The sequence below is a fragment of the Neopsephotus bourkii genome, unplaced genomic scaffold (genome assembly GCF_033783945.1).
Source record: "Neopsephotus bourkii isolate Nb327-2 ecotype Australia unplaced genomic scaffold, CSIRO-AGI_Nbou_v1 NB_1181, whole genome shotgun sequence".
Lineage (NCBI taxonomy): Eukaryota > Metazoa > Chordata > Aves > Psittaciformes > Psittacidae > Neopsephotus > Neopsephotus bourkii.
This window is the reverse complement of record NW_026901666.1, coordinates 2,034,441-2,061,132: the sequence shown is the minus strand read 5'-3', so window position 1 is coordinate 2,061,132 and position 26,692 is coordinate 2,034,441. Positions and strand designations below refer to the sequence as shown.

Here is a 26,692-nt window from a genome sequence, read left to right as displayed (position 1 = left end):
TACAGAAGTAAGTCTTGTTGGAGAATGTCGGTGTTACTGGGACAAAGGATCTTTAAAGGGCATATAAAACCTGACATTTTCTGCAGCTACTAAGGAGTTGCACCACTTTAATTTCCTTTCAAAAGAGATTAGGTAAAACACAAAAATATAATGGAGACCTGGAAGATAAACCCAGAAAAGACTTATGGAAGAGCTACAGACTGTCAGGATAAAGCTGCATGGTACTGCATAAACTGAGCTGAAGGCTTGCTGCTGACAGAAGACAGTCTCTGCCTTATCACTCATGAACTGTTTGCATGTCTCACCATGGTGTTGAATTCAACCAGCAAAGCCTTTTACAAAAAGCCCAAGGTGGTGCAAGGAAAAGGCAATGCCTGTGCACCTGGGAATCTGCAAAAGCAGAGATTTCTTAACGTCTCAAATGTGGCATGTAACTAAAACTTTGGTTAGTTTCATTGCAAAAGGTTTGAAAAATAAAGATGTTAAGTAAGGTTAAATCTGCTACTGCTTAGCTTTAAAACCCATATGACAATGATACGTAATAAAGAACTATTCATGCCTAAAGCAAAGTATGTATTATTATCAAATTTTCAAGACCTAGCAGTATTAGATTTCAGACTATGTTAAGGGCATGCAAATGGCACAACTGACATAAGTGAACTCCACTAATATCAGCAGAAAAAATGATCTTGCACTTCAAAAAGACCAAGTTCTGAAGTTTTTGAGTACAAAAGATCAGCTGACTGAGTAATTCACATGTTCTGGCAAAACTACAACGAAAACAAAACCAGTAACCACTTCAGATAACCTTACCTGATATAGAGCACTCCACTTTGGTCCACCCTTCGCTGCCAACCAACGGGAACTTGCACTGCTGGTGGCCCTCCATCTGTGTCCCCTCCGTCACACTCCTTTCCACCATTCATTTTTCTGTTTCTGTTTATGAGTCTTCAAAGATATCAACAGTAAGATGATATCCTTTTACTACATATCATCATGGCCCCCCAGAGAAGGCCATTGAGTACACCTTTCCCCAAACTGTACAAAGTGCATTGGGAGGCTCCAGCTCAGCTTGAAACCAAGTCCTTAAAAGTGGCCATTTTTGTTAATGAGTCACTTTTCCATTATAATCCACATTAAATATGCAATGTTAGCTCCTTATATATTCATAAGGATGAACTATATAGATAAAAATTAGTGCTTCCAACTTGGGAAAATCATAATTCACCAATCCTTTGTTACCTGTCAGAAAGGAGAATGGGGAAAAGGAGAATTTCTAGTTCAACAGCATGGCTCCAAGCTTGATGACTGTCTAAGATAACTTGTTTTTTGTGAAAGCTTGTCTCATTTTTATAAATATGAGTCAGATCTAATACCTCCAGGTATTATACCCTTTATATGCCACATTCTTTTTGTTTTCTTTTTATCTTCCATTCATTTTCCAAGTTGTCTTCTTGAGTTTCTTTCATGATTCCCTGGCTCCAATAAAACAGCCTGAAAAATACAGATACAGAAAACACATGAGCCATTTTCTGAAGTCTCTCAGAACAGTTCTGTAACTCAGGAAGATGTATACAGCTGCATCCATTTAAAGAGCTTACAATCAAAATTTTAAATGTCAATGGAACTACCAAAATAAGGCTTAGGGTGAATAAAATCCTGCTAGCATATTCTATTTATATGTGGATGCAACAGGGCTACATCTTAAAAGCTATGAGAGTGCAACTGTTACTAAATAGTTAACGTACAGTTTGAGTGAATTAAGGGATTTATCTTTTAACTGAATAGTTTTACATATGCTTCTGTTCAGAATTATCGACAGATGACTAGCTCAATTAATGCCCTTTGAAATTTGTTTATAAAGCTGAATGAATTTAATGTGAAGCGAGATGGTTCTAGGGTTGGTAGTATCTATTAAAATGGGAACTCCCCGCATTTAGACTAGATTAACAATCTTACAAAAAATTTTATAAGAAGGAAAAAGCCATCATCAATACACTGCTCTCAGAATATCTGTGAAGCAATCTTAATATCACAAGTAATAATTCCCCTCATATGATTATACTGTACAAGCAAATCTTCATGAAAGAAGGTCAGAATGATGTAAAGTGTGGTGTTCCCCCAAAATAGTTTTTCAAGTTGTCCAGGTGAGACTTAACTCTTGAGGTGGGACATTTTATTAAGGTGAGACAAACATGGAATATGCAATTCAAACAGTAAATAACTCAGAAAAAAACCCCAAGCCCGAGAACTCAAAAGTAAGATGTCATTGATGACTACCATAGTAACAATGTTAACAGGTTTTATTTGGAATCTCATGTCAATTCTGACTTATTCCTAACACTAATGTTATGCTAATATTTTAAAACATAGTGTTACGACAGACCTGACGGATTTTAGTAAGAAAAAGTTTCTTGAGGTAGAGATGGAACACAAATATGTAGCATCCTAAAAGATTTCCGCAACAACAATACCAACAAGACATTACATCTATATTTAACAGTCACAACAGATCCTTCCTTCAAGACCACTAAAGGAAGACTACAGAGGCATAAATACAGTCCTCAAAAGTATCTCCTTAGGTACACTTAGGCAGTACGTCCTCTTTAGATGTGCTAGTTAGAAATGTCAAGTTCAAAATGCTACATAAAGAAAAAAAAATAAATGGCCATGATATTTACAAGAAGGGTGTGGACTAGAAAGAAGCTGTGCGGACATATCCCCTTTGTCTAAGGCACTGAAATCTAAAGAACATAGTGCAATTTTCAGAATGAACGTGATTTTCTGCAGGACAAAGCCTTCTAGAACAGTCTGGCACTGTTCTGCAAGGATCTGTTTCAACTTTGTTGTGCTCCAGAGCACTCCAACAGGATGTAACCCATGGCTGGCCAAAATCAGGGAAGGGATAAGGGAACAATGATGAGACCTCGCACACTGACAGTGGTGAGGTGACCAAGTACCAACCAGCAAGGGTTACAGTGAATGCACCTTGCTCTCTCTCTCCTATGAAAACAATCTACCCTTTAATCTCTAAATCTGGTGCACAGAAATAGGATTTGGAGAGCACTTGGCAACAGTTCAGGACTCTAGCAGGTTTTCAGTGTGGAAGTTCTGGCATTTGATTGGTTTTATCCTGATTAAGAAGGTAGCAGGTGATGCTTCATCAAAACTAAGGCAGAATTTACCTTCAAGTTTCAGCATTATTGCTGAATGCTGCACTGGTATTTTTATTGTAGGCCTTGTGTAAGGCTGAAACAGGTACATAATTTCCCTAATATTTTAAAAGAGAATTAACATTTTGTAATACAGTAAAATCAGAATCAGAAAATACATATTTAAAATACTGGAAGCACATAGAAAGTGCTGTTCACCTCTTAGCTTAGTTTGCTGCGGCTCATGTTGCTGTTTAGAGCAATTGCACTGGATCCATTACAAGAAAATAACAGCCACCCATTTCTGTTTTTGCAAAAGCAGCAAGAGAGATGCTTTGAAGCAACTTTGTATTTCTACCGGTTCTGCAATGTTGTGCCTCAGCTAACATATCATTCCATCACAACCATAATACTCATCATCTAATCAAGATAGACCATTTTTCTATAGTGCATATAGCTTGAAATAGTACTAAAAGAAGCAAAATAATTCAATTAACTGCTGCTTCTTTGGGAAATACTTAAACATGTTTACTCAGTACAGTGAATTGGAATAAAAGTCACAGAATGGTTTGGGTTGGAAGGGACCTTAAAGATCATCGAGTACCAATCTCCCTGTCACAGGCAGGGACACCTTCCACTAGACCAGGTTGCTCAAAGCCCTGTCCAGCCTGGCCTTGAACACTGCCAGAGAAGGGGCAGCTACAGCTTCTCTGGGCAACCTGTGCCAGTGCCTCAGCACCCTCACAGGGAAGAGCTCCTTGCTTCCTAATGTCTAATCTAAATCTCACCTCTGTCAGTTTAAAGCTATTTCTTCTTGTCAAGTCTCTACATGCCCTTGTAAAATGCCCCTTTCCAGCTTTTTTTTTGGCCCCTTTAGGTAATGGAAGCTGCTCTAAGGTCTACCCAGAGCCTTCTCAAGGCTGAACAAGCCCAGCTCTCTCAGCCTGTCTCCATAAGAGAGATGCTCCGGCCCTCAGAGCATCTTCATCGACTCCTCTGGACTCACTCCAACAGGTCCATGCCCTTATGTCGGGGGTCCCAGAGCTGGACACAGTACTGCAGGTGGGGTCTCACCAGAGTGGATCGCTTTTTCTTTAGGAGTACTAAAGAACTGCAAACTAACACAAGGATTTGAGTGGTGTCAAAAATGAGAATGAATCAGTACGATGATCCATTTTCCATGTTTCTCCAGGTACAAAAATACCCCAAATATTACACTCATCCTAAACAGAAATATTGAACTATTCACATTATCGACGTTTGACCATTTATCTTGTAATTTACTGTGCTCATATGCAAGCTGCAGTCTGCGAGGACACATCAATGTGCCTGTGTGCAATGAATCATGCAAAGGAGGGATAAAACTTCCTGGAAGCCTCTTAGTACATGGCTAATCAGTGTGTAACTAGCCATGTAGAAGTACATAGGTAATCGGTGTGTAACTAGTCATGTTGTATAGGAACACACTCAGAGAGGTGAGATTTTTTGACTAAACCCCAGCATGGTTCTGTGCAGATTTCCAGATTTCCACAAACTGCAGGCAATAAAATACCCAGTACATCTGCTAACCATTGCACTTTTCTATCTGGCATTAATGGCAGAAGTAAGAGTTTGCCAGTGAAGGTTTGGTATTGAAATCCTTCACTAAACCACATGTGCAGAGTTGCTGTTTTATTTTATTTGTAATTAAACATAGTACCTGTCTCTTCAAGAAGAGTTAAACCCTCTCAAACCCAATTCATCAAAGGACACCCTCTGCATTTCCCAATAGCTGGTTGTCAGGAAAAAAAAAAAAAAAAAAAGGGATCTGAGGAAGGTAGCAGTGAAAACCAGGATGAGTTATTTAAATCAGGCTGGGTCTGGGTCTTTCTCACCTTAGTGCTGGCATAGGCTTGTTTTACAATGTTTTATATGATAAGGCAGCCTAGCTGCAAAGCTGTAAGTTTAAAGGGACAACTGGAGGTGATAGTGGCACTGCTCTATTAGGTTTGGCAAAGTGCTCTATGACTGAAAAGACATTTAAATCCCAGTAGGGATCAGCCTGACCGTGAATACTCTGACATTCAGAGCATCCATTTGACTATGACTCTACATTTCTTACCAGTCCAGAACCTTCCAACTTGATTGCAGAAAAATCTCATCCCTTGATGTACCATTTTCCCCTTCTCCATCAATGTATTCTATCTGAAGTACTTTGGATTGGGATAGAATGTGTTTGGATTTTGGATCAAATTCAAAGTATTCTGGACATTGGATTCTGTCCAAATGCCTGATTTTCATCAACCCATGTAATAAATACCTCTTCTCTGTAATCTCATAACAACTCCAGACAACTCATGTTATCTCACCACAAGTAACACAACTTTCCACATCTAAATCAATTACTTCTTTTTTTTCTGTGTGCCAAGACACGCTGTTTAGATTTGTTTTGCAGTTCAGTTTCATTACAATATGCTTTAAAATGTTTCACTGGAGAACTATGCAAAACTACACTGAATTGTTTTCCCCCTTTAGCTCCCTCAAACCCTCCCCCATTTCTCCTTAGTTTTCATATGCTGAAAGTATGTTTTCAATTCTTAATGCAACTGTCTCACTTTTTGAAATACTGCATTTTAGGAAGCTTCTTTGCACAGTCAGCTCTTTATGTTTAACAATTTTTTAGTCAAGTGGTGGAATAAAAACTTGGTGCAAAGTCAAAAGAAACTTAGATACTAATAGCATGGATTCAGTTCTATCACATGATATGAATACCAATATAATGTTTATTTTATTAATAGGTAGATGTAAAGCCAGCTAAGACAAATTCTGACAAACATGCTCCATTACTTTCTCCTTACATGGATTTCAGAGTGTGCCTAACAATCACACATATTGCAAAGGCTACTTAAGAGGTCTACAACCAACGTATACCTCTCTGATGTACAAATCCAGTGCTTACTTAAGGAATGACTAGATTCTGGGTATAAAGTAAAATGTACACAAAACACTGCTTATAGATACTTTCCAAAATCTCATTTTCCAGGCTTTCCTTTCTATCACAGAAAAACCTACAAGATGCATTCAGAAATAGAAACACCTTCATGGTCTTGGGGTTTCAAAAATAACAGGAAGCCTTAGCGTCTTAAACAGCATTATTTTTAAACCACACAGAGTTAACTTGAGTTTTCATTTAGTTATCACTTGTACATTATTAATCTGTTTAAGTCTATCAAAGCAATTAGTTAGGATTCTCCTGTATAATCTAATGAGATACAAATGTTGCATCACTTTTTGGAAACACTTTTCCATTTTGAAAAGAAGCATTCTCTTGACTAATTAGATTGGTATTGAACACTTTATAAAGCCCTATTTTCAGGTGAGTGATTCAACAAACGAATGTGCCTGAAGTATAAAGGAAACCTTTCTTCTTTCAACTGTATTTCACTGTATTGGCATCGAAGACACTAATACAGCTATATATATGATATACTCTGGCCTTTGGTTTGAGAAAGACATCTTTATATTACTCGTAAATACAGAGTATTAAGAATACATTGCAACAACCAGAAAGCTGATCTTCACTGAATGACTGAATTAAAGCATACATTTTAAATTGCCCTACTGTCAAACCAGTTTATACCAGTCCAACCACCTTTGGTACTGAATTATTTTTAACTGTATAAACGACAGTTGTATAATGTACTGTAGCAAGGCTTATATATTCCTAATATATACTGCCTTTGATTCCACAGAACTTTTTAGGATCAGAAGACACCCAATTTAACCACTCTATAAAATCATGGCTATTTGGATGAATTCACTCATAAATAGTGAAAAAACCTTCAAGAGTCCAAGCCTCTGTACCTGTGTCTGTATCCACAGCCACTGACAGTCACCAGCAGTCCACTGGACACGCCCCAGCTCAGCCAGCCTTGCCCACCTGCCTGCAGGTGGAAAGCACCCTGTAGTATTTGGTTTCCTATGCTGCCAGACTATACGACCAATACAGTCACTTCAGACTGACTATTAAGGGATCTACACTAATACAACAATAAGGACAAGATTCTCATGGAGAAAAACTTGATTATGTTCACAGATTCTACATGAGCATTAAAAGCACAAAATAGCAATCTCTTCCATAGGATCATTTTGGAGTAGCATGCTGTTAAATAATCAGAAGTGGTAACTTTAAATCTGATATCCTTCCAACCAATGTTAATAGTGCAGGTAAAAACTAAGAGTTCATTGAGGTGCACTGTATCCTTAAACCCCAGAAACCTTCCCAAGGTATGACTGCCTTTTAACACATATATCTGCATAACACTGGAGTTGGGAGCAACTGAGGTTTTCCCTTTCCAATAAAAGAATGGAGAAAGCACACCCTTTCAAGAACTCCCTTTGTGTACACATGTGCATGTATCCATTCACACAGCATCTCTGAAAGAGTTTTGACAAAAAAGCAACAGTGAGCTATATGACAGTCAAAAAAGATGGCAGGAAACAAAAGGATTTTCTTTTTAAAACCTCAGCTCTGTCCACTCAATAAGAATTTAATAAATACAACAGATAGAATCCACTGAAGAATACAGAAGAGTCATAATGCTCTTTCAGGCCTTCCACCACATTAATTTTTTTCTTTACAAGAGAAATAGGTCAAAACTGTGTGCATATGTGTAAGGCCTACTTTACTTCAAAGTAATGTAACTACTCAGTTTTTTTGTGTTTTTTTTTTTTTTTTTTTTACATCAAATTAATATCTGGTATGCTATTTAAATCAACCAGGTTATTCTGTAGGTAAGAATCACAACACCATTACCAAAACGTTTACTAGGGAATACTATGAAATAGAATATTATCAAGCTATAGGTTAGTAAGAAGTGAAGAAACAGTATTACAACCATTGTCACTTTATGGGAACTTGCATAATAAAATAAGGAATTTATAAACAATGTCCATCTTCAGCTACCTACAAATCTAGGAAAAGCAATCCTGGACTCGGATGTTTTTGTTTTCTGTGTTTGGTGGGTTTAGTTTTTTTTTGTTTGGGGTTTATTTTAATGGGAAAAGCTATTTTCAATGGTCTTGTTTCAATCTGCAGGCAAAAAGCTTCAACAGTCTTACAGAAACTGGTTAGTTATTTTTTGAAACAAGACAAACTATTTTGCAGCAGAGAAGAAGTGCAAAACAAGGTTCCTTGCTGAGGATTTAAGGACTAGGTTTTCTCCAATATGAAGAGAAATTACACTTGAACTCCTTTTTCTGAATGGCTTTTCTTCTGTTATTTTCTGCTTTCTTCATCACACAGCAATGACGTACCATCAGTATGTATCAGTTCTGCAACTGAGAAGGCCACGTTTTCTGAGTCCCCTTTAGGTTTTGTCTGAATAGGAATTTCTGTCTCCTCCAAAACTCATCTTGCCATAAGAAAGGTACAATTCTTAAAGTGTTTTGATTTTGTTGATGTAATGTGTTTTCAAAACTTAGTATTTTGAAAAAAGCAAGTGTAAATCTTAATTCTCAGTGGCTTCATATATCTTTCATGGTTAGAACACCGAAACTTTTCTATACTAACTGTCACTCTATTTGAACTATCAAGCTCTAAAAGAAGGAAAGTCACCACGACTCCAAGACAAGAAAAAAAGATGTCTGCTAAATGTGGAAGCTAAAAAAAAAAGGCAATCTTTGCCTTCAAGAGAGAGAATTCAGACCTTTGCAGGCAAACTCCCACAACAGAAGAGGATATTAATAGACAAAAATCTGCTTTGTTACAGTGGGATCTCTCGCTAACATAGCACACTGATTCATCAGAAAACAACCACCAAAGATATGCACATTTGTAAAAAATGATAAAGTTAAAATTAACATAGAATTGAAAGGATTTGGCTATAAATACTTTAAAGTTTCACACCAAAGTTAAAATTACTTCAAAAGATCCAAGCACATGAATAAACAAATAACACACTTGTTTCAATTATCATGATTCAGGCTTCCAAAAATCTGGAATTACCAAATACAGTTTAATAATGGTTTTAGAATGAAGATAATATAAATTTAAGGAACATCTGATACAAAACATTCTTAAGATACCTAATAAATACATGCAGAAAATAGATATGTAATAACTATCTGTAAGTGTTCAGTTCTACTTGACAGATGCCTACGTTATTGACTTACCCGTTACTAGGGAAATACAAAAAAAAAAGTTAATTTCAAAATAAAAGAATACTTTGTGATTCTTTCAAAACCTGAATATGAAAACTCAATTAGATTTTATGTAAGCAGGTGAAAGGCCCCAAGGTGCTGGCGTAACAATTACTGGATTAGCCCCTGATCTCCATTAACTGTGCACAGTGATATAAAAAATTAAGAAATAAACAGTAAAAATGAAACTCACACTCCCATATCTTAAATGCAGAGGTCTCAATAAATTATGTAAGCTTTCTTTGTATTAGACACCTTAAATTCAGGACACAGCAATATTTAAATAATCTGAATAATTCAAACTGAATTTCTGTGCAAGAGAATGTCAGACACATAGTAGGACTGCAAATTAAACCTGTAAATTATACTTTTGTGCCAAAGTAATAAGTCACATGACCATACTATTTTTAGACACATGGAATTTTTTCTCCAAGTGCTATTTTTTAAATTGTTTACTGAATTCTGTAGCTCTACTCAGCAATTTCCCTAATGAAAATACTCTTAAGATATTAAAAAAATAATGATAGCATAAAAATCAGCTATTCAGACACATTAATGCAAACTCTACAGCCTTATCTGGCAGAAGTGTAATAGTGTTGAGAGCTTGGGCTGCCTTTCTGAAATGTGGTATGCTACAAACCTGTACAGCATGATAGATGAATCACTGGCATTAGTAGGTTATTACTTACTATCTTCGAGTGATACACTAATTGAATGTGTAAGTACTTGGAGAATTTGGCCCCACTGTTTTATTTAAGAGATAGAGTTCCCCCTGTTTTCTAAAAGAGGACTCAGAAGTTAAGGACATTTATAAAACAAAAAAGTGAGTGATTTTTGATCCTTTTAAATGCTTTCACTCCATGAAAATTAAGACAATCATTTTTTCGATACACAAGAGGTCCATTACTTGTCAGTTTAATCATTTTTAAATGGATCTCTGTGAAGGCTTGTATACATGACCTTCTATAGCTTCTTTTTCTACTTACACTAGTCTGAGACAGCTGTTTTATAAATATACCGATTGATTTAAAAATACTCTTTCTTATCCTTATATTAAAACATCACATTTCGTTTGTTACTTAAGGTCTCTGAAGTAAGTAATTCACATACAAAATACTACAAAGTAGTTCTTAATATACTAATTAACAAGAGGGCATAGGATTAAAAAAAAACAACCAACAAAAAACCTGACCTTTTTCCTCATGAAGCGTTAGATTGAAGGTGGGTATCTTCATCTTGTTCATTCCAAGCTGAAAAATAAAGAAGCAGTTGAAACCGTAGTAATCAGTTGATACAGTCCTCTTATGATGTTAAGATTTTAATATTAAAACACAGAATAGTTTGGTTTAGAAGTGTCTTCCAAAGGCCATCTAGTCCACTCCCCCTGCAAGAAGCAGGGATATCTGCAACTGGATCAGATTGCCCAGAACCACATCCAGCTTGGTCTTGTACGTCTCCATGGATGGTGCATCCACCACCTCTCTGGGCAACCTGAGCTGGTATTTTAGCACCATCACTGTAAAGATTTTTTTTCTCAAATCCAGCCTCAATCTGTACTCTCTTTGTTTAAAAACATTTTCTCCCTCTTCCTATCACAATAGGCCCTGCTAAAATGCCTTTCCCCATTTTTCTTATAGGCCCCTTTTAAGAACTGAAAGGCTGCAATGAGGTCTCCCTGGAGTCTTTTTAATTATTTCTTCATATTTATAAACACTTAATCAAAGAGGTTTCCTAGAATATTATTCCTCCTTTGAAACTCTGAAATAACTGCTTCCACTTTGTATTTTGTGCACACTTCGTTTCTACAAAACATGACAAGCACAGCTCTAATCTAATATTTACAAAAAATGCTAACGTACAACTTATTTGAAAAAAAAATATCCTAAGTTTAACATGTATTTCAGCAACAACGTTCTTGACTGTACACACACCACTAATTTCAAGAAGATTTTGTGCTTCTTGAGTGAAAAACTTCTTTTCTGCGTGGCTGTCCCATCCTATTCGCTCAGAGATTTACTTTTAAGAAAACCAAGGTATTTTTAACCTACCAAAATGAGCAAGAGTACCTAAATGTCCATGTCTGTGTATTTTGAGGTTGAATTTTTATATCATAATTATCAGATGTATTCACACTGACACCTTAATATGGATAAATTTCATTGTCCAATAAACTGTGAAGACTGCAGTCTGGCTCCTGGAAAGGGAAACCTTTGTTTTTATGATAATGAAAAGCACTCTAATCTCAACTTCAGTGCAGGGGTTGTGAAAGTCTCTTTGGAGATGTGTTACCATCCAAATCCTTTGGTTTTAATGTAAAGCAAGATGACGCCTGGTAACAGTACTCAACTCTGTCCTGCCAGGTATCCATGGCTTTGCTCCCCTAATGTGCTATAAACCCTGATTTTACTGCACATGCAAGAGACGGCACATATGCTAAACCAGACAAAAACTGCTTCTCTTCAGAAGGAACTAAGCAAAAGGGTGAATCACATTCAAGCTTAACAAGTACACAGAATTCCACTAGCTCATTAAAGCAGAGAAAAGAAAAATAAGAGTAAGGACGACAGGCACCCAGAAATTAAAACCATGTGTCCCTTTAAGGATGCAGTACATCCAAGAGTTTAACAACAAAGCTCCAAAAAATATAAGAACCTAGAAAACACACTACTTCATCCCAATCAAAGGACAATGTATCGTGCCAGGTACCAACTTATAACTCAAACAGTTCTTTTTCCTCCAAATAGGCTTGAAAAACTCCCTCTGGAAATGCAGACAGTAGGGATGCAACACATAGTTAGCATGTTCTGGAACTATACTCCAAAAATGAGCTACTGGAAAAAATGTAGGCAAAGAACTACTCAGCTCTTCATCACAATGTATTTAAAGCAAGATCAAAAGAATTCATTTAGTAACATAAACATACTCTGTCACAAAAAAACCCCACCATAACTAAAGCCATTAGTGTCATGAAAAAATGCCATAAAGTCTTGGCAGAAAAACCTAAGAAATATGAATTCAAGCTACAGACAGGTATGATAGCTTCCCACATTTGTTTTGCATGTATTTATTTTTTATGTTATACTTCAGCCTACCATCTCAACAGAAACATGAGCTCAAGAAAATCACTGGCAAACCTCCAAAGGTTCCTGAACCTGAATTTCACTCCATTTGCAATAACAGCATTTCAAAGCATTTTACTGAAGAAAAAAAGGTCCTTTGTTTCATTTTTTTGGTTATGAAAACTCCCATATGTAAAGACCTTAAATACCACATACATTAAGCTGAAATATTATCAGGAATAGAAAGAAGTTTGCAAGGAAAAAAACCAAAGCTAATCCTACAAGTAAAGTGTCAGACACTGAGGATCTGAAGAGGGATCTCAGGAACAATCTGCTCAGCCCACTGACAGTGGCGGAAGCTCAGAATTATCAAGATCATCTCTGAAAGCTGCTTCTTTATGCAGTTTTAAAAATTTCTATCATAGATTTCATGACAGAGGTAAAATATAAGAGTTTTTCATCCATATTTGCAGTCAGATATGAGGTAAAACAAAAAAACCTTGGACTGCTTTCACATCTATCCTAAACAATCCTTTGTGTAAACAGAACTTCCTTTTTAAAAAGTAAAAAAAAATTAAAAAACAACAACAAAAAAAATCAACAGAGCAACTGCCAACATTGCTTTTATAAAACCCTCTTATCTTTTTAAAGCCTTATGCCCATCCTACAATGTTCTCTTTTTTCACAGAATAAACAAACCCAATCCTTTCAGCTGTTCTTTAACAGTCCTGCTTTCTAAATCTGTCAGTAGCTTGTTGCTCTCCTTTGCTTTCTTCTGGCTGATACAAATCTTCTTTAAAGGGCAGTACCCAGTACTGCAAAATACGTTCTACCTAAGGTCTCACTGACAGTGAACACATACCAAGTCTTGTGTCAGACAATAAAAGCTTCCATGGAATGGGAATGGAGATTTGGGATTCCCACCCCCACCCAGCTCTCCAATTGTCTTCCTCTTATAGAGGAAACTTGCATTAGAAACTAAGTTTCTGAAAAAAAGTCTTATTTTTAATGCATTTCCTTAAGAAAAACGTAAGTGCACAAAGGAAGAGACATTTTAAAGGAATTTAAAGGATTTCTCCTTACGGAAGGAGAATCATAGGATTATAGAGTGGTTTGGGCTGAGAGGGATCATAGAATCACAGAACAGTTAGGGTTGGAAAGGACCTTAACATCATCAAGTTCAAACCCCCCTGCCATGGGCAGGGGCACCTTGCTCTAAACCGTATCACCGAAGGCCTTGTCCAACCTGGCCTTGAACACTGCCAGGGATGGAGAATTCACAACCTCCCTGGGCAACCCATTCCAGTGCCTAACAGGAAAGAATTTCCTCCTTACATCCAGTCTAAACTTCCCCTGTTTAAGTTTGAACCCATTACACCTTGTCCTGTCACTACAGTCCCTAATGAAGAGTCCCTCCCCAGCATCCCTATAGACCCCCTTCAGATACTGGAAGGCTGCTATGAGGTCTCCACGCAGCCTTCTCTTCTCCAGGCTGAACAGCCCTAACCTCCTCAGCCTATCTTCATATGGGAGGTGCTCCAGGCCCCTGATCATCCTCATGGCCCTCCTCTGGACTTGTTCCAACAGTTCATGTCCTTTTTATGTCGAGGACAACAGAACTGCACACAATACTCCAAGTGAGGTCTCACGAGGGCAGAATAAAGGGGCAGGATCACCTCCTTTGACCTGCTGGTCACACTCCTCTTGATGCAGCCCAGGATTCGGTTGGCTTTCTGGGCTGAGAGCACATACTGCCAGCTCATGTTCATTTTCTCATCGACCAGCACCCCCAAGTCCTTCTCCGCAGGGCTGCTCTGAATCTCTTCTCTGACCAGCCTGTAGCTGTGCCTGGGATTGCTCCCACCCAGGTGCAGGACCTTGCACTTGGCATGGTTAAACTTCATGAGGCTGGCATTAGCCCGCCCACCTCACAAGCATGTCAATGTCCCACTGGATGGCATTTCTTCCCTCCACTGTATCAACCGAACCACACAGGTTGGTGTCATCGGCAAACTTGCTGAGGGCGCACTCAATCCCACTGTCCATGTCAGCAACAAAGATGTTGAACAAGACCGGTCCCAACACCGATCCCTGAGGGACACCACTCGTTACTGGTCTCCAGCCAAACATTGAGCCATTGACCACAACTCTTTGTGTGCGGCCATCCAGCCAGTCCTTTATCCACCAAGTGGTCTATTCATCAAATTGATGTCTCTCCAATTTAGAGACAAGGATGTCATGTGGGACAGTGTCGAACACTTTACACAAATCCAGGTAGATGACATCAACTGCTCTACCCCTGTCCATCAGTTCTGTAGCCCCATCATAGAAGGCCACCAAATTGATCAGGCAGGATTTGCCCTTGGTTAAGCCATGCTGGCTGTCAACAACCACCTTGTTGTTTTTCATGTGCCTTAGCATGCCTTCTAGGAGAATCTGCTCCAACATTTTGCCAGGCACAGAGGTGAGACTGACTGGTCTGTAATTCCCTGGGTCATCCATTTTCTCCTTCTTGAAAATGGGGGTTATATTTCCCTTTTTCCAGTCGTTGGGAACTTCACCTGACTGCCACGATATTTCAAATATGATGGCCAGCAGCTTAGCAACTTCATTTTCCAGCTCCTTCAGGACCCGCGGATGGATTTCATCAGGACCCATGGACTTGTGCACATTCAGATTTTTAAGATGGTCTCGAACCAATTCCTCTCCTACAGTGGGCCCAAGGTCTACATTCTCACAGTCCCTGCGTCTGCCTTCCGAGACTTGGGTGGTGCGGTCAGAGCCTTTGCTAGGGAAGACCAAGGTAAACAAGTCATTCAGAACCTCAGCCTTCTCCAAATCCTGTGTAGCTAGTTCTCCTGAGAGCTTCCTGAGGGGGCCTACGTTTTCCCTAATCTGTTTTTTATTTGCGATGTACCTGTAGAATCCCTTTCTGTTATCCTTACTATCCCTAGCCAAGTTTAATTCTAACTGGGCCTTAGCTTTCCTAACCTGGTCCCTAGCTTCCCTTTCAACATCCCTGTACTCTTCCCAGGCTGCCTGTCCTTGCTTCCACTTTCTATAAGACTCTTTTTTCATTTGAATTTTTCTCAGCAGCTCCTTATCCATCCAAGGAGGTCTCCTGGCCCTCCTGCTGCACTTCCTTCTAGTTGGGATGCAACACTCCTGAGCTTGTAGCAGGTGATCCTTGAAGACCAACCAAGAGTCTTGAGCCCCCCTAGCCTCTAGGATCTTAAAAACCATTTAGTTCCAATCCCCTGAAACAGGCAGGGACACCTTCCACTAGACTGGTCAAAAGGTTTGGACCAGGTTGCTCAAAGCCCCACCCAACCTGGCCTTGGACACTTCCAGGGATGGGGCGGCTACTAACCTCAGGGCCAGTGCCTCACCACCCTCACAGGAAATAATTTCTTCCTAATATCTAATCCAAAGCTCACGATGAGAAGTTTGGGGAGCTCTTACTGCTGTCTCCATCTAGCTATCATGTGGTTAAGCAGAAGATGGAGCGAGAACCTCCTCTGACATCCACAGTCAATGGATGAGCAGCAGTCACACGTGCAACATGGAAAGTTTTAGGAAATACTAGGAAAATCAAGGATCTGGCAGGATCTTTTCAACACATGAATACCTGAAAGAAGGGTGCAAATAACAGAGGGCCAGGCTCTTTTCAGTGGTGTTCAGTAACAGGACAAGAGGTAATGGGCACAGATGGAAACACAGGAGTTTCTGTGAACATTAAGAAACACATTTTTACTGGGAGGATGAGAGAACTGGCACAGGTTGCCTGCACGTGGCAGAGTCTCCATCTATGAACATATTGAAAAACTGTCTGACATGATCTTGGGAAACTTCCTCTAGGTAACTGTGCTTCACCAGGAAGGTTGGACAACATGACTTCCCAAGGTTTCTTTCAACCTCAGCCATCCTGTGTGACTTCCAGGTATCTCTTCCAACCAATATCACTCAGTGATTACTGTCTCATGACACCATCAGCTACTGGGTTTGCTGACTTCAAGAGGAAACATTACAGAGTGCTCAGTAATACAAGCATATATATCTTCTCATCCAACATTATGGAGAAAGAATTCAGCAATTCAATTATCTCATAAGCCAGGTTTTCTTACAGACACTTGTCCTGGAACCTGTTCATATTGCAGATTCCCCAAATTCAATTACAACAGAGTAACATCCTTGTTGGAATGCCATGAAACCTGAGAGCCTGTTCTCGGGAATTTAGATTGGAACACAGAAAAAACACGTATTTCTAAATATAGCCACAGCGTTAGGTTGCATAGGTACGATTTACAAACGCAAAGAAAAAAATACCAAAAGATCTTCCAAATTTTCCTAATATCCTACCAAAGAAGATGGCTCTTCTGTTAGCTCTCTCTACCAAAAAGGACAGCTCTCTAAAAAAATAAAGATTCAACATGAGTTGTGTACATCAAGTATTCTGTGGGCACACTATACGTACCAGTTCAGAGGTGATCAGAGCAAATTCTGTATTTTCTCTGAAGAAAGTACTGATAAGAATGAGAATGCACCGATGTTTTTAAAAACCTTATTTTGATGCAACAAACACTGCACACATACTATGCTGATTCATTAAGATGGCCAAACTATCTATTGTAAATTAATGTAATTTTATTTAAAAATAAAAAGGTACGCATTTCTTCAACTGGGGCACTTCAGATTAAAGATCTCTTCAGTCTTTTCTGGAGGGATTTAAAAAAGCTTTGGAGAAATCTTAAAGCTATGGAATTAGCTTGGTATTTATAGCTCAGTTTTCTAGTGTGTTCTTTGAGCTCCCTAGGACATTCTTTTTCTCCATCTGCTGGCTGTTGACATGGTATAACCTTATATTTTGATTATGAAAATGCAAAGAATAAGAGCATTTCATTTTCTATTTTACTGTAAAGTTCTGGCTTCATCTTTGGGCAAGGCAGCTCCACTTTGCTACTGCAATATAATCTAGGTCAAGAATGGTGCTGCATATTTTCCGATACAGATAACTGGAATTCTGTTGTTTAATTATGTCAAAATATATTACTACCAATTATGACTAATACTCCGTATGAATCACACTGTCACAAAACGGTAATTTTCTAACCATTAAAATACTGTGTTTCATATGCTGTTTCAATACAATCTGTTAAATCTAGGTCAAGAATGCTTTTTTCTTTGTTCTCTTATCAAAAAGGTCCATGTATGGGTGCGCTGTCTATCTTGCACAAAGATATGAATTGCTAAATTGTTTACTTTTCTACTTCAGCACCATTAGATGTTGAAGATGTCTGCTACTCTTCTGTTTACTTTAATATCAGCTCAGATCTTTTGTATTATACTTGAAGTGCATCTTGTAATAAGCTTTACTACCACTGCATAAAACTATCAAAATAAAACTAAAAGTTGCCCAGCTTAATAAATGCATTGATTTACTTTTGAATACTTACCTACATTACTCCTCATAGTCTTGCTTCTAGATATCTTTGGGATCTTCTGGCTTCTTAAATTTCTTGATGCACTTTCACCTTTGCTTTAGATAGTTTCCTGGTTAGATCTCGATAATAGGCTATTTCCATTGAGGCTGGATCCTCGTTTTACTACAGCCCTCATCTGAGGCACTCTTGCACCCCACGTTACATCTGTTGAGACAGTTGCATTATTTAAATTAAAGAATGAGCCAAACGTTTTTATTTCACTTTTCCTGACTGCTTTGTAAACCCTAATCCAATTACCTTGTACTATAAACTGTCGCATTATTTGCTTTTAAAGAAAGGTAGGATGGCTGTGACTAGAAATGATAAAAAAAAAAAGATACCTTTTACTACATTATGGTGGTTCATTGTCCAGAAGAAACAGAAGATTTCTGTAAGTATAAGTATATGGATTCTTATGATGGAAGTTTAATGCCTTTAAATTAGCAGAGGGCAGATTTAGATTAGGTATTAGCAAGTTCTTCCCTGTGAGGGTGGTGAGACACTGGCACAGGTTGCCCAAAGAAGCTGTGGCTGCCCCATCCCCAACACATGCAGTGTTCAAGGCCAGGCTGGACAGGGGGTGAGCAACCTGGTCTAGTGGAAGGCGTCCCTGCCTAGTTCTATGAACTACTATACATACAAAAAAGGTTGTGTCTTCAGACAACTTGAGTTGTACTGATTCATGCTAAAAACATTCAACTAAAAAGGAAAAAAATCTAGGTCTGAAGAGCTATCATATTGGAAATGGCAGATGAACCAGAATTTGGGTTATTCCATAACATCTGCCTGTACTGAGACATTACCTTCATAATTACCACCAAAATGGCCCTGCAGTACCCCCATGGCTTAAGAGTTAGTTAGGCTTTGATTGTGCCAGTTTCAATTTCCCTAACACTGAAAGAAGTGAACAGTGTTTGCAGGACTTTAAGTCAATTAATTAGTTCTTTCAGAGGTGAAATGGATTGAAACTCATTAGGTTAAAGGTGTATTCAATAGTGTTAATGTAAGCATTAAAACATTGTATCTGAAAGCCTGAGGGATTAGAAATACACATTTTAACAAATTCAGTATGACTGTGTATTTTTCTTTTTTTTTTTAAAGAATAAATATTTGATTGACACCACAGAACCAGTCAATGCTTTTTGAATCCTACAGTAAGTCTAATTAATTTGTTATGATTTCCAGATCACATATTCGGAATCTCTTCTAAAGCTATGTGTCATCATAGTAAAGGTCTTGGTTGTTGTTCAAGCCTTCTCCTGTAACAGAAAACTCACTGATACAAAATGTGAATGAAAAATTTCAGATAAGCTAGACAAAAAGGGTATAAGCACAAAGTCACATAAAGTATACTGGTTGCAAATAACAAACACAGTACTCACTATGATTATTAAAATACCTTCATTTAGTTTATAAGCAGAACCTTTCAGCTTTCTTGACGGACACCTGGTTTTGGCTTTTACGAACTTTATGAGTACCATTAATTTAACGAGTTATCAGTTGACCAGCTTACTCCCTATTTAAGGGCAAAATTGAGGCACAGCATTTTGTAAAAATGGGTACAAGAGTGTCTTGGTGGTTTCAGACGCCATTTACCAACCCAGACGACCTTTCAGTAGACAGTTTATGTATATGCGAACTGCTTAGAAGAAAAACTTGCTAAAGTTCTTCCCCAATCAATATAACTTTGAAAATTATTCCCCAATATTGAGTATGTGTTTAGATTTTCTTGAAGACTAGGACACTAAACAGCTTCCATGTTTGAGCACTATACATTTAGCGTATTAACATTACCGGCTTACCTGCTCTTAATACTGAATGCTTTTTATGTATCTAGGATACCAACAAAGTACATCCAGTCTACAGATATTATTAAAATAAATAATAAAACATACATTAACAAAATTAAGATTCTGGCTACTGGAAAAATAAATTCTCTTTCCCTTAGTTGAAAGGGTTAAATAACTTTGTTGAACAAATAGAACTATCAGTTTATAAATTCAAGGAGTTACAGGGATAAAAATACTGAATATATATGACTGAAAAACAATTACTGCAGGTGAAAACTGGGGTATTCAATGGATAGAGCTTCAGTAAAGGCTACTCACGACAAAGTCAGACATACTGTGAAAGGAGAATGATACAAATCTCATGAAGTATGAGATGCACCAGACTTTATCCCATGAAGCCTTCACAGAACTCACAAGTTTGGGCTCCTACCTTAGCTACTAGCTTCAGCTTATCAAGAAACTGAATGCCAATGTTTGCTAAATTACTCCAGAAATTCTAGATCTTAAAATCAACCATCTAAACAGTGTAACTTAAAGCATGACAACTTCTTAATTTGTAGAAATGACAGAAAATTTAAACTTGTTTCTGCTGTATATAAGCTGCATGAAATATTGCAAAGAATTAATATTTTTATGGAGGTTATTCATAAAATTAGAAAAATAAGAATCCATGGCTTCACAACATAGCTTATCTTTACAGTAAAAAACCCAGTCACATGGTATAACTTACCATTAAAGAATTTACATACAAATAGATTTCAGATTGTAATTTCACCATGGATATTACATTTTTCATGTAAAATTATTTATTAATGTTTAAACACATTGAAAAGTATTGATGAGACATTTTTATGAAGAACTTCCCTTGAGTATATCATGCTAATTGCAGCAAACGCTGTAAAACTGATTTACTTGAAACAATTTCAATAGGTGGATGAAATAACCTAAGAAGGAAACCCAAGTCATATTAGGGCTTAAAATACCTAGGTCGTATGGGCAGTATTAAGGCTTGAAGTAGCATCAGTTAAAGAAGCTTCAATAAAGGCCTCAAGAAATCTATAGAAAAGCATTATTAAAATGAATTCAAATGAAAACCCTGATTTTTAACTTATATCTAAATAAAATAGCAACAATAAATTAATGACAAAAATTGTCCATACTGAGCTTATGGAAATGTATAAGCAAAGATGGAATTAAAATTTCTGCTGAAAAAAGTGATATTAACTTAATTACGCAAATGCCATTGACAAATGTACTAGCATCAAAATAGGAGAGTCAGAGATGGATAACGAGCTATGGAATACAGTTTGATAAATACTTAGCATAGACTACTGGTGATAATCAAAAGGCTTCCATGTGGTGAGCAAGAGAATTTTTATGGCTAATTCAGTCAGTTCTGAGTTATTTCTCCCCTCCAGAAAGTCTGATTCATTCTCCTTTTAACTAGTCCTCCTATCTTCCTTTAGTAGGAGCTGCCAGTTTTTGTGAGAAAGAATTAAAAATAAGTGTTTGGAAAAAACCTCCAAAGGAAGTTTTTCTCATACAATCAAAGAATCATAGAGTAGTTAGGGTTGGAAAGGACCTTAAGACTATCTAGTTCCAATCCCCCTGCCACGGGCAGGGACACTTCATACTAAACCATGTCACCCAAGGTTTCATCTAACCTGGCCTTGAAAACTGCCAGGGATGGGGCATTCACAACATCCCGGGGCAACCCATTCCAGTGCCTCACCACCCCAACAGGAAAGAACTTCCTCCTTATATCCAATCTAAACTTCCCCTGTTTAAGTTTTAACCCATTACCCCTTGTCCTACCACTACAGTCCCTGATGAAGAGCTCCTCCTCAGCATCCTTGTAGGCCCCCTTCAAATATTGGAAGGCTGCTATGAGGTCTCCACGCAGCCCTCTCTTCTCCAGGCTGAACAGCCCCAACTTTCTCAGCCTATCTTCATATGGGAAGTGCTCCAGTCCCCCGATCATTCTTGTGGCCCTCCTCTGGACTTGTTCCAACAGTTCCATGTCCTTTTTATGTTGAGGACACCAGAACAGCACACAATACTCCAAGTGAGGTCTCACGCGAGCAGAGTAGAGTGGCAGGATCACCTCCTTCGACCTGCTGGTCATGCTCCTTTTGATGCAGCCCAGGATACGGTTGGCTTTCTGGACTGTGAGCGCACATTGAAGCTGGCTCATGTTCAGTTTCTCATTGACTAGCAACCCCAAGTCCTTCTCCGTAAGGCTGCTCTGACTCTCTTCTCTGCCCAACCTGTAGCTGTGTCTGGGATTGCTCCGACCCAGGTGTAGGACCTTGCACTTGGCATGGTTAAACTTCATGAGGCTGGCATCAGCCCAGCTCAAGCGTGTCAAGGTCCCTCTGGATGGCATTCCTTCCCTCCAGCGTATCAACCGAACCACACAGGTTGGTGTCATCGGCAAACTTGCTGAGGGCGCACTCAATCCCACTGTCCATGTCAGCAACAAAGATGTTGAACAAGACTAGTTCTAACACCGATCCCTAACGGACACCACTCATTACTGGTCTCCAGACGGACATTGAGCCATTGACCACAACTCTTTGCATGCAGCCATCCAGCCAGTTCTTTATCCACTGAGTGGTCCATCTACCAAATTGATGTAGCTCCAATTTAGAGACAAGGATGTTGTGTGGGACAGTGTCGAACACTTGTTTTGTTTTTCTTCAACTAAAAAATGGACACTTGACATTGAAAAAACACGCTCATACTTCGGAAGTCTGCTCTTTAACGTATAAAGACGATTGTCACAGACTGTTCTAGGTGTAATTCAACAGCACTGCATCATTCGTGACAAGACCACATTATACTTCAGAAAGTGCACGGGGCGTACACAGTGACTGCAATATATTTATCTTTTGATTGCATACATATTCGTAACAATAAACTTCCCAGAAGAGTTCTCAGCAAGCTGCAGGAATCTAACGGTAAACGTAATTCTTGGGAAGAGACATCTGTTTTTTCAGTGCATGTGCTGTCTCGCTCTCTTTGTGAGTTTTCTATTTACATAACAAGTCTGTGCTAACAGATTAAAAAAGTCCTGTCCTCATCTAATCTCTTAAAATACACACAATATCTTTCCAACTGTGGTATTTGATATAGCTAAAATTAAATATACTCTACTTTCCAGAAGAAAAAAAAAACAACAAATAACCAACCAAACAAAAAAATAAAATAAAAACCCCCAAAACACAACCAGAAAACCAAAACAAAACCCCCAACAAACAGAAAAAAGTGATTTTCCATAAAGAGAAACAAACACAACAACTTTTCAATTGTGCACTGTCACAAATGAGTACAGAAAGAGAATGGCAGCCCACCAGTCCCTTTTTTAATTCAGGAAGGTTTTAAATATATTTTTCCTAAAGCAATCAACTTTATTACTGGCTGTTTCTCAGGTTATTCTCCCTTTTACTCAGTGGCATCACTGAAAAACACTCTCCCAAAAGAGTTAATACCAACTCAGAGCCATGGGCTTCATGCTGGAAAAAAACAGCAAAAGCTTTGGGACCCATTTACAAGGATCTGGTCTGATTTTGTCTGATTTTATTTTTAATAATTGCTATTTTAATTTTCGTAAGTGCAAAAGTCACACAAGCTTATATTTAGTAATTGCACTGTCATCCATAATACTAAAAATGAACATGGTATCATTAATTTCTAGTGGTGGCACCACATTACCATCAGATAAAGAATGCTGCCTGCACCACCAGTCTAGTAAAGTCCATTATTTCTTGACACATCAAAGAAAATAGAAAAAATTTTTAAAACATCTGATCTGAAATCACTGTGCTTACTGTTCATATATGTGTTTACTATCCGTATACATGTGACAGGAAGAAAGAGAGTGGTAAAGGGAGAATTCACCTACCTCAAATCAGGAAGACCGGTGGAGGTAATCCACCAAATTCTGGTGAATCTCTGAACTTTTCAAAAGAATTAGAGAAGTACTATTTCCTCAAGTCTGTATGTTTCTTTTCCTGTTTGGTTGTGATAAAGCCTCTTCTTCCTGCAATGAAATAAATCTAAAATAAGATTTGCAAAAAGACAAGCTATTGATACCTGCACTTCTCATAGACTCCATGGCTTTTCTATCGGATTGCTTCGCTACACAAAAATAACGGGTGCTTTCAGAAAAGCAAACATTGAACAAAAGTGGTGAGTTTACTTCGGTGCTCTCAGCAGTCAGCAAAGAAAGGCAGAGTCCAAAGTATGACTTAAAATAAATTAATCTAATCTGACCCTACATACAGTTGTATTCTGAACTGTCCTCTAGAAGAATCTTTCTTCATTGACCATAAACACAAGATCAGAAGAAAACCCTACCGTACAAGGGCAATGGCCATATCCCTCCACTGCTTCACCATTCTACAGAATTTAAGGCTATAGGAATAGAACCCACACAGCTGGAGAAGGATAAAAAGACTTGTAAAAAGAGATATTCTTGAAAATATCTACCATAAAACTTCAGAGAACCAAAACTGTAAAAAAGGTGCACAGTTTTGCTTATTGACATCTAGTTTCTATACACACCTTTCTCTATATATACACTCACAAACATATTCATATATAAAAATTAGCATAAACCCCCAAAGTATCTTAGATACCACTGAAAGTAGATTTTAGACTTGTTAGAGGGAACAACTCAATGCTCTACTTAAAGGCTCCTCCTGCTTGAGGACAGGAGCTGCTGGTTAATGCCACTCCTCCTCCGCAGCAACCAACAACCAACCACTGGATGTGGACCAGTGGATCAGATAAGGGAGCAGATTTGTGTATATCTACTGATTAGTCTTAACCTAGATCAGTTCCCTAATCTCTGTGGCTGGAAGAATGCTTGTGCTGGCCTAGATGCTTAGGAAGAAGTGGCACATATACCTGAATGAGTAACTCCAAGTGGAAACAGCAGCAGTGAATTTGGCTCATGCCAGTCCAAACTGCTTGGGGAAATTCAATATGTTTGCTCACTTATTTTATTTTAGAGCACTGCAGTATTGCAAATATCTTTTCATCTCCTGTTTTCATATGAGGAATTCAGTATATTTCATTGTTTAAATAAAAGTAATATTTAGCTGTCTACATAGTCAAAATGTACGATCCTAATTCTGAATTTTAACTGTTATAATATCAAAGAGCAGTTAGGCATGTCCAAAAAAGCCTGGTTTATGCATCTGACTAAAGTAATCATAAAGCTTGTGCTGGTTTTGGCTGGAGCAGACTTTTCTTCGTAGTAGCTGGTATGGGTTATGTTTTGGATTTGTGCTGGAAACTGCTGACAATATAGGGATTTTTTAGTTATTGCTGAGCAGTGCTTACACAGAGCCAAGGCCTTTTCTGCTCCCCACACCACCAGCAGGGAGATTGGGGGACCACAAGGGGTTGGGAGGAGATACAGCTGGCACAGCTGATCCTGACTAACCCAGGAAATATTCTAGACCATATGAGCATATGACCATATGCTCAGCATGCAAAGCTGAAGAAAGAAAGAAGAGGGTCATCTGGAGTGATGGCATTTGTCTTCCCAAGTCACCATTACACGTGATGTAGCCCTGATCTCCTGGAGATGGCTGAGCACCTACCTGACTGTGGGAAGGGGTGAATGAATTCCTTGGTTTGCTTTGCGTGCATGTGCAACTTTTGCTTTTCTTATTAAAGTCTTTATCTCAACCCATGAGTTTTCTCCTTTTTACCCTTCTGATTCTCTCTGCACCCCACCAGGGAAGAGAGAGCAAGCAACTGCATGGGGCTCAGTTGCCAGCTGGGGTTAAACCATGACAAAGCCGTTGGAAATAATAATCTTGCTTCCTTATTCCTGATTCTAATTCAGATCTATTATCTGAATATTTATCTGACATGGTATCTGGAGAAAATGAAGTTAAAACATAACAGATGGCATAAGAAAAAAAGCAAATATCCTACCTTCCAAGACTACCTTTGCATGAACATATGGCCTTTTCTAAGTGTACTCTTCTTTTGTATGGCAACAAGTTGGCCATATTAATATAACTTAAAAAATGCATTTTAACTGCCTAACAACACAAGAAAGCAAGTGAAAAACATTAAAGCTACAAAAAAATTGTATTTCTGTGAAATACAGTAACAACAGACAGGTCTTAAAGAAAAGCCAGTTCAAAAATTAGCTATAAGGTTAACATACTAACACATTTTTTTTACTTATGTGATATACAGCTATAAGGCTAACACACTAACATATTTGTTTTATGTGCGTGATACATAGCTGTAAGGCCAAGATACTAACGTTTTTCACAGATTTGGCAATGGTGTCATTTGAGTGGATGTAGCTTTGAGTGGAGAAGATGTAAGAAGGGACACCAGCTACTTTTTTGCCTCCACTTACAGGAGAAAAAAAACAGAGCTTTAATTTGCAAGAGGAGAAAATCAGACACATCAATTTAGTCAACAGTCTCAATCCTATAAATCCCATGTACCTGATACTTTCATAAAGAACGTGACAAGTACTAATAACGTATCTTACACCCATGAAAAGACTTTTATTTTATAAAAAGCCTTGGTTTTGACAGGAAAGGAACATGCTGCTATTCAGGAACAGCACACATGCAATCTTCACCCAGCAATTTAAAAATTGAACAAAAACAATCAAATTGACAAATAGATCAGTTTCCAACTATTAAGAAAATCCCTCCCATGTGAAATCCTGGGTAATAGATAAGCACAGTGCAAACCCATGTACCACAGCACCTGTCTCACCTAACTGCCAGTTGCTATGGCAAGCCTTTGCCTGTATTTCGTACATTAAACAGTAATATATTTTTCGCTTCCTTGTTCCTGATATTTTGATCAAGTTAATACTCAAGATTTGGACCTCTAAGGTATGGAAACTAAAGGTTCTCTCAAATAATCATGCATTGCAATTTATTCTGGTTTTGTGAAAACATCTTTGAATTAAGAAATTAATGAATAATTTAAAAATTACTTTCATTTGTCTGTAACACAGCCTTTTAAAAATTTGGTTTCCA

At 38.1% G+C, this 26,692-nt stretch overlaps 1 protein-coding gene across 17 annotated transcripts in view; it reads right to left on the bottom strand.

Moving 5' to 3' along the window:
• MBD5 (methyl-CpG binding domain protein 5) overlaps positions 1–26,692 on the bottom strand; it is a 161,055-nt gene that overhangs the window by 47,651 nt on the left and 86,712 nt on the right. For 10 of the 17 annotated variants that reach the window (XM_061363711.1, XM_061363708.1, XM_061363714.1 and 7 more), the window contains 4 exons: positions 23,566–23,703; positions 17,845–18,036; positions 10,525–10,582; positions 814–1,494 (listed from right to left, as the gene is read on the bottom strand). In XM_061363711.1, the coding sequence (XP_061219695.1) occupies positions 814–926 (113 nt within the window). In that variant the 5' untranslated portion in view covers positions 927–1,494; positions 10,525–10,582; positions 17,845–18,036; positions 23,566–23,703. Of the gene's footprint in view, positions 1–813; positions 1,495–10,524; positions 10,583–17,844; positions 18,037–23,565; positions 23,720–26,692 lie in introns of all 17 variants that reach the window. The other 7 variants (XM_061363713.1, XM_061363707.1, XM_061363709.1 and 4 more) reach the window with 6 other exon arrangements.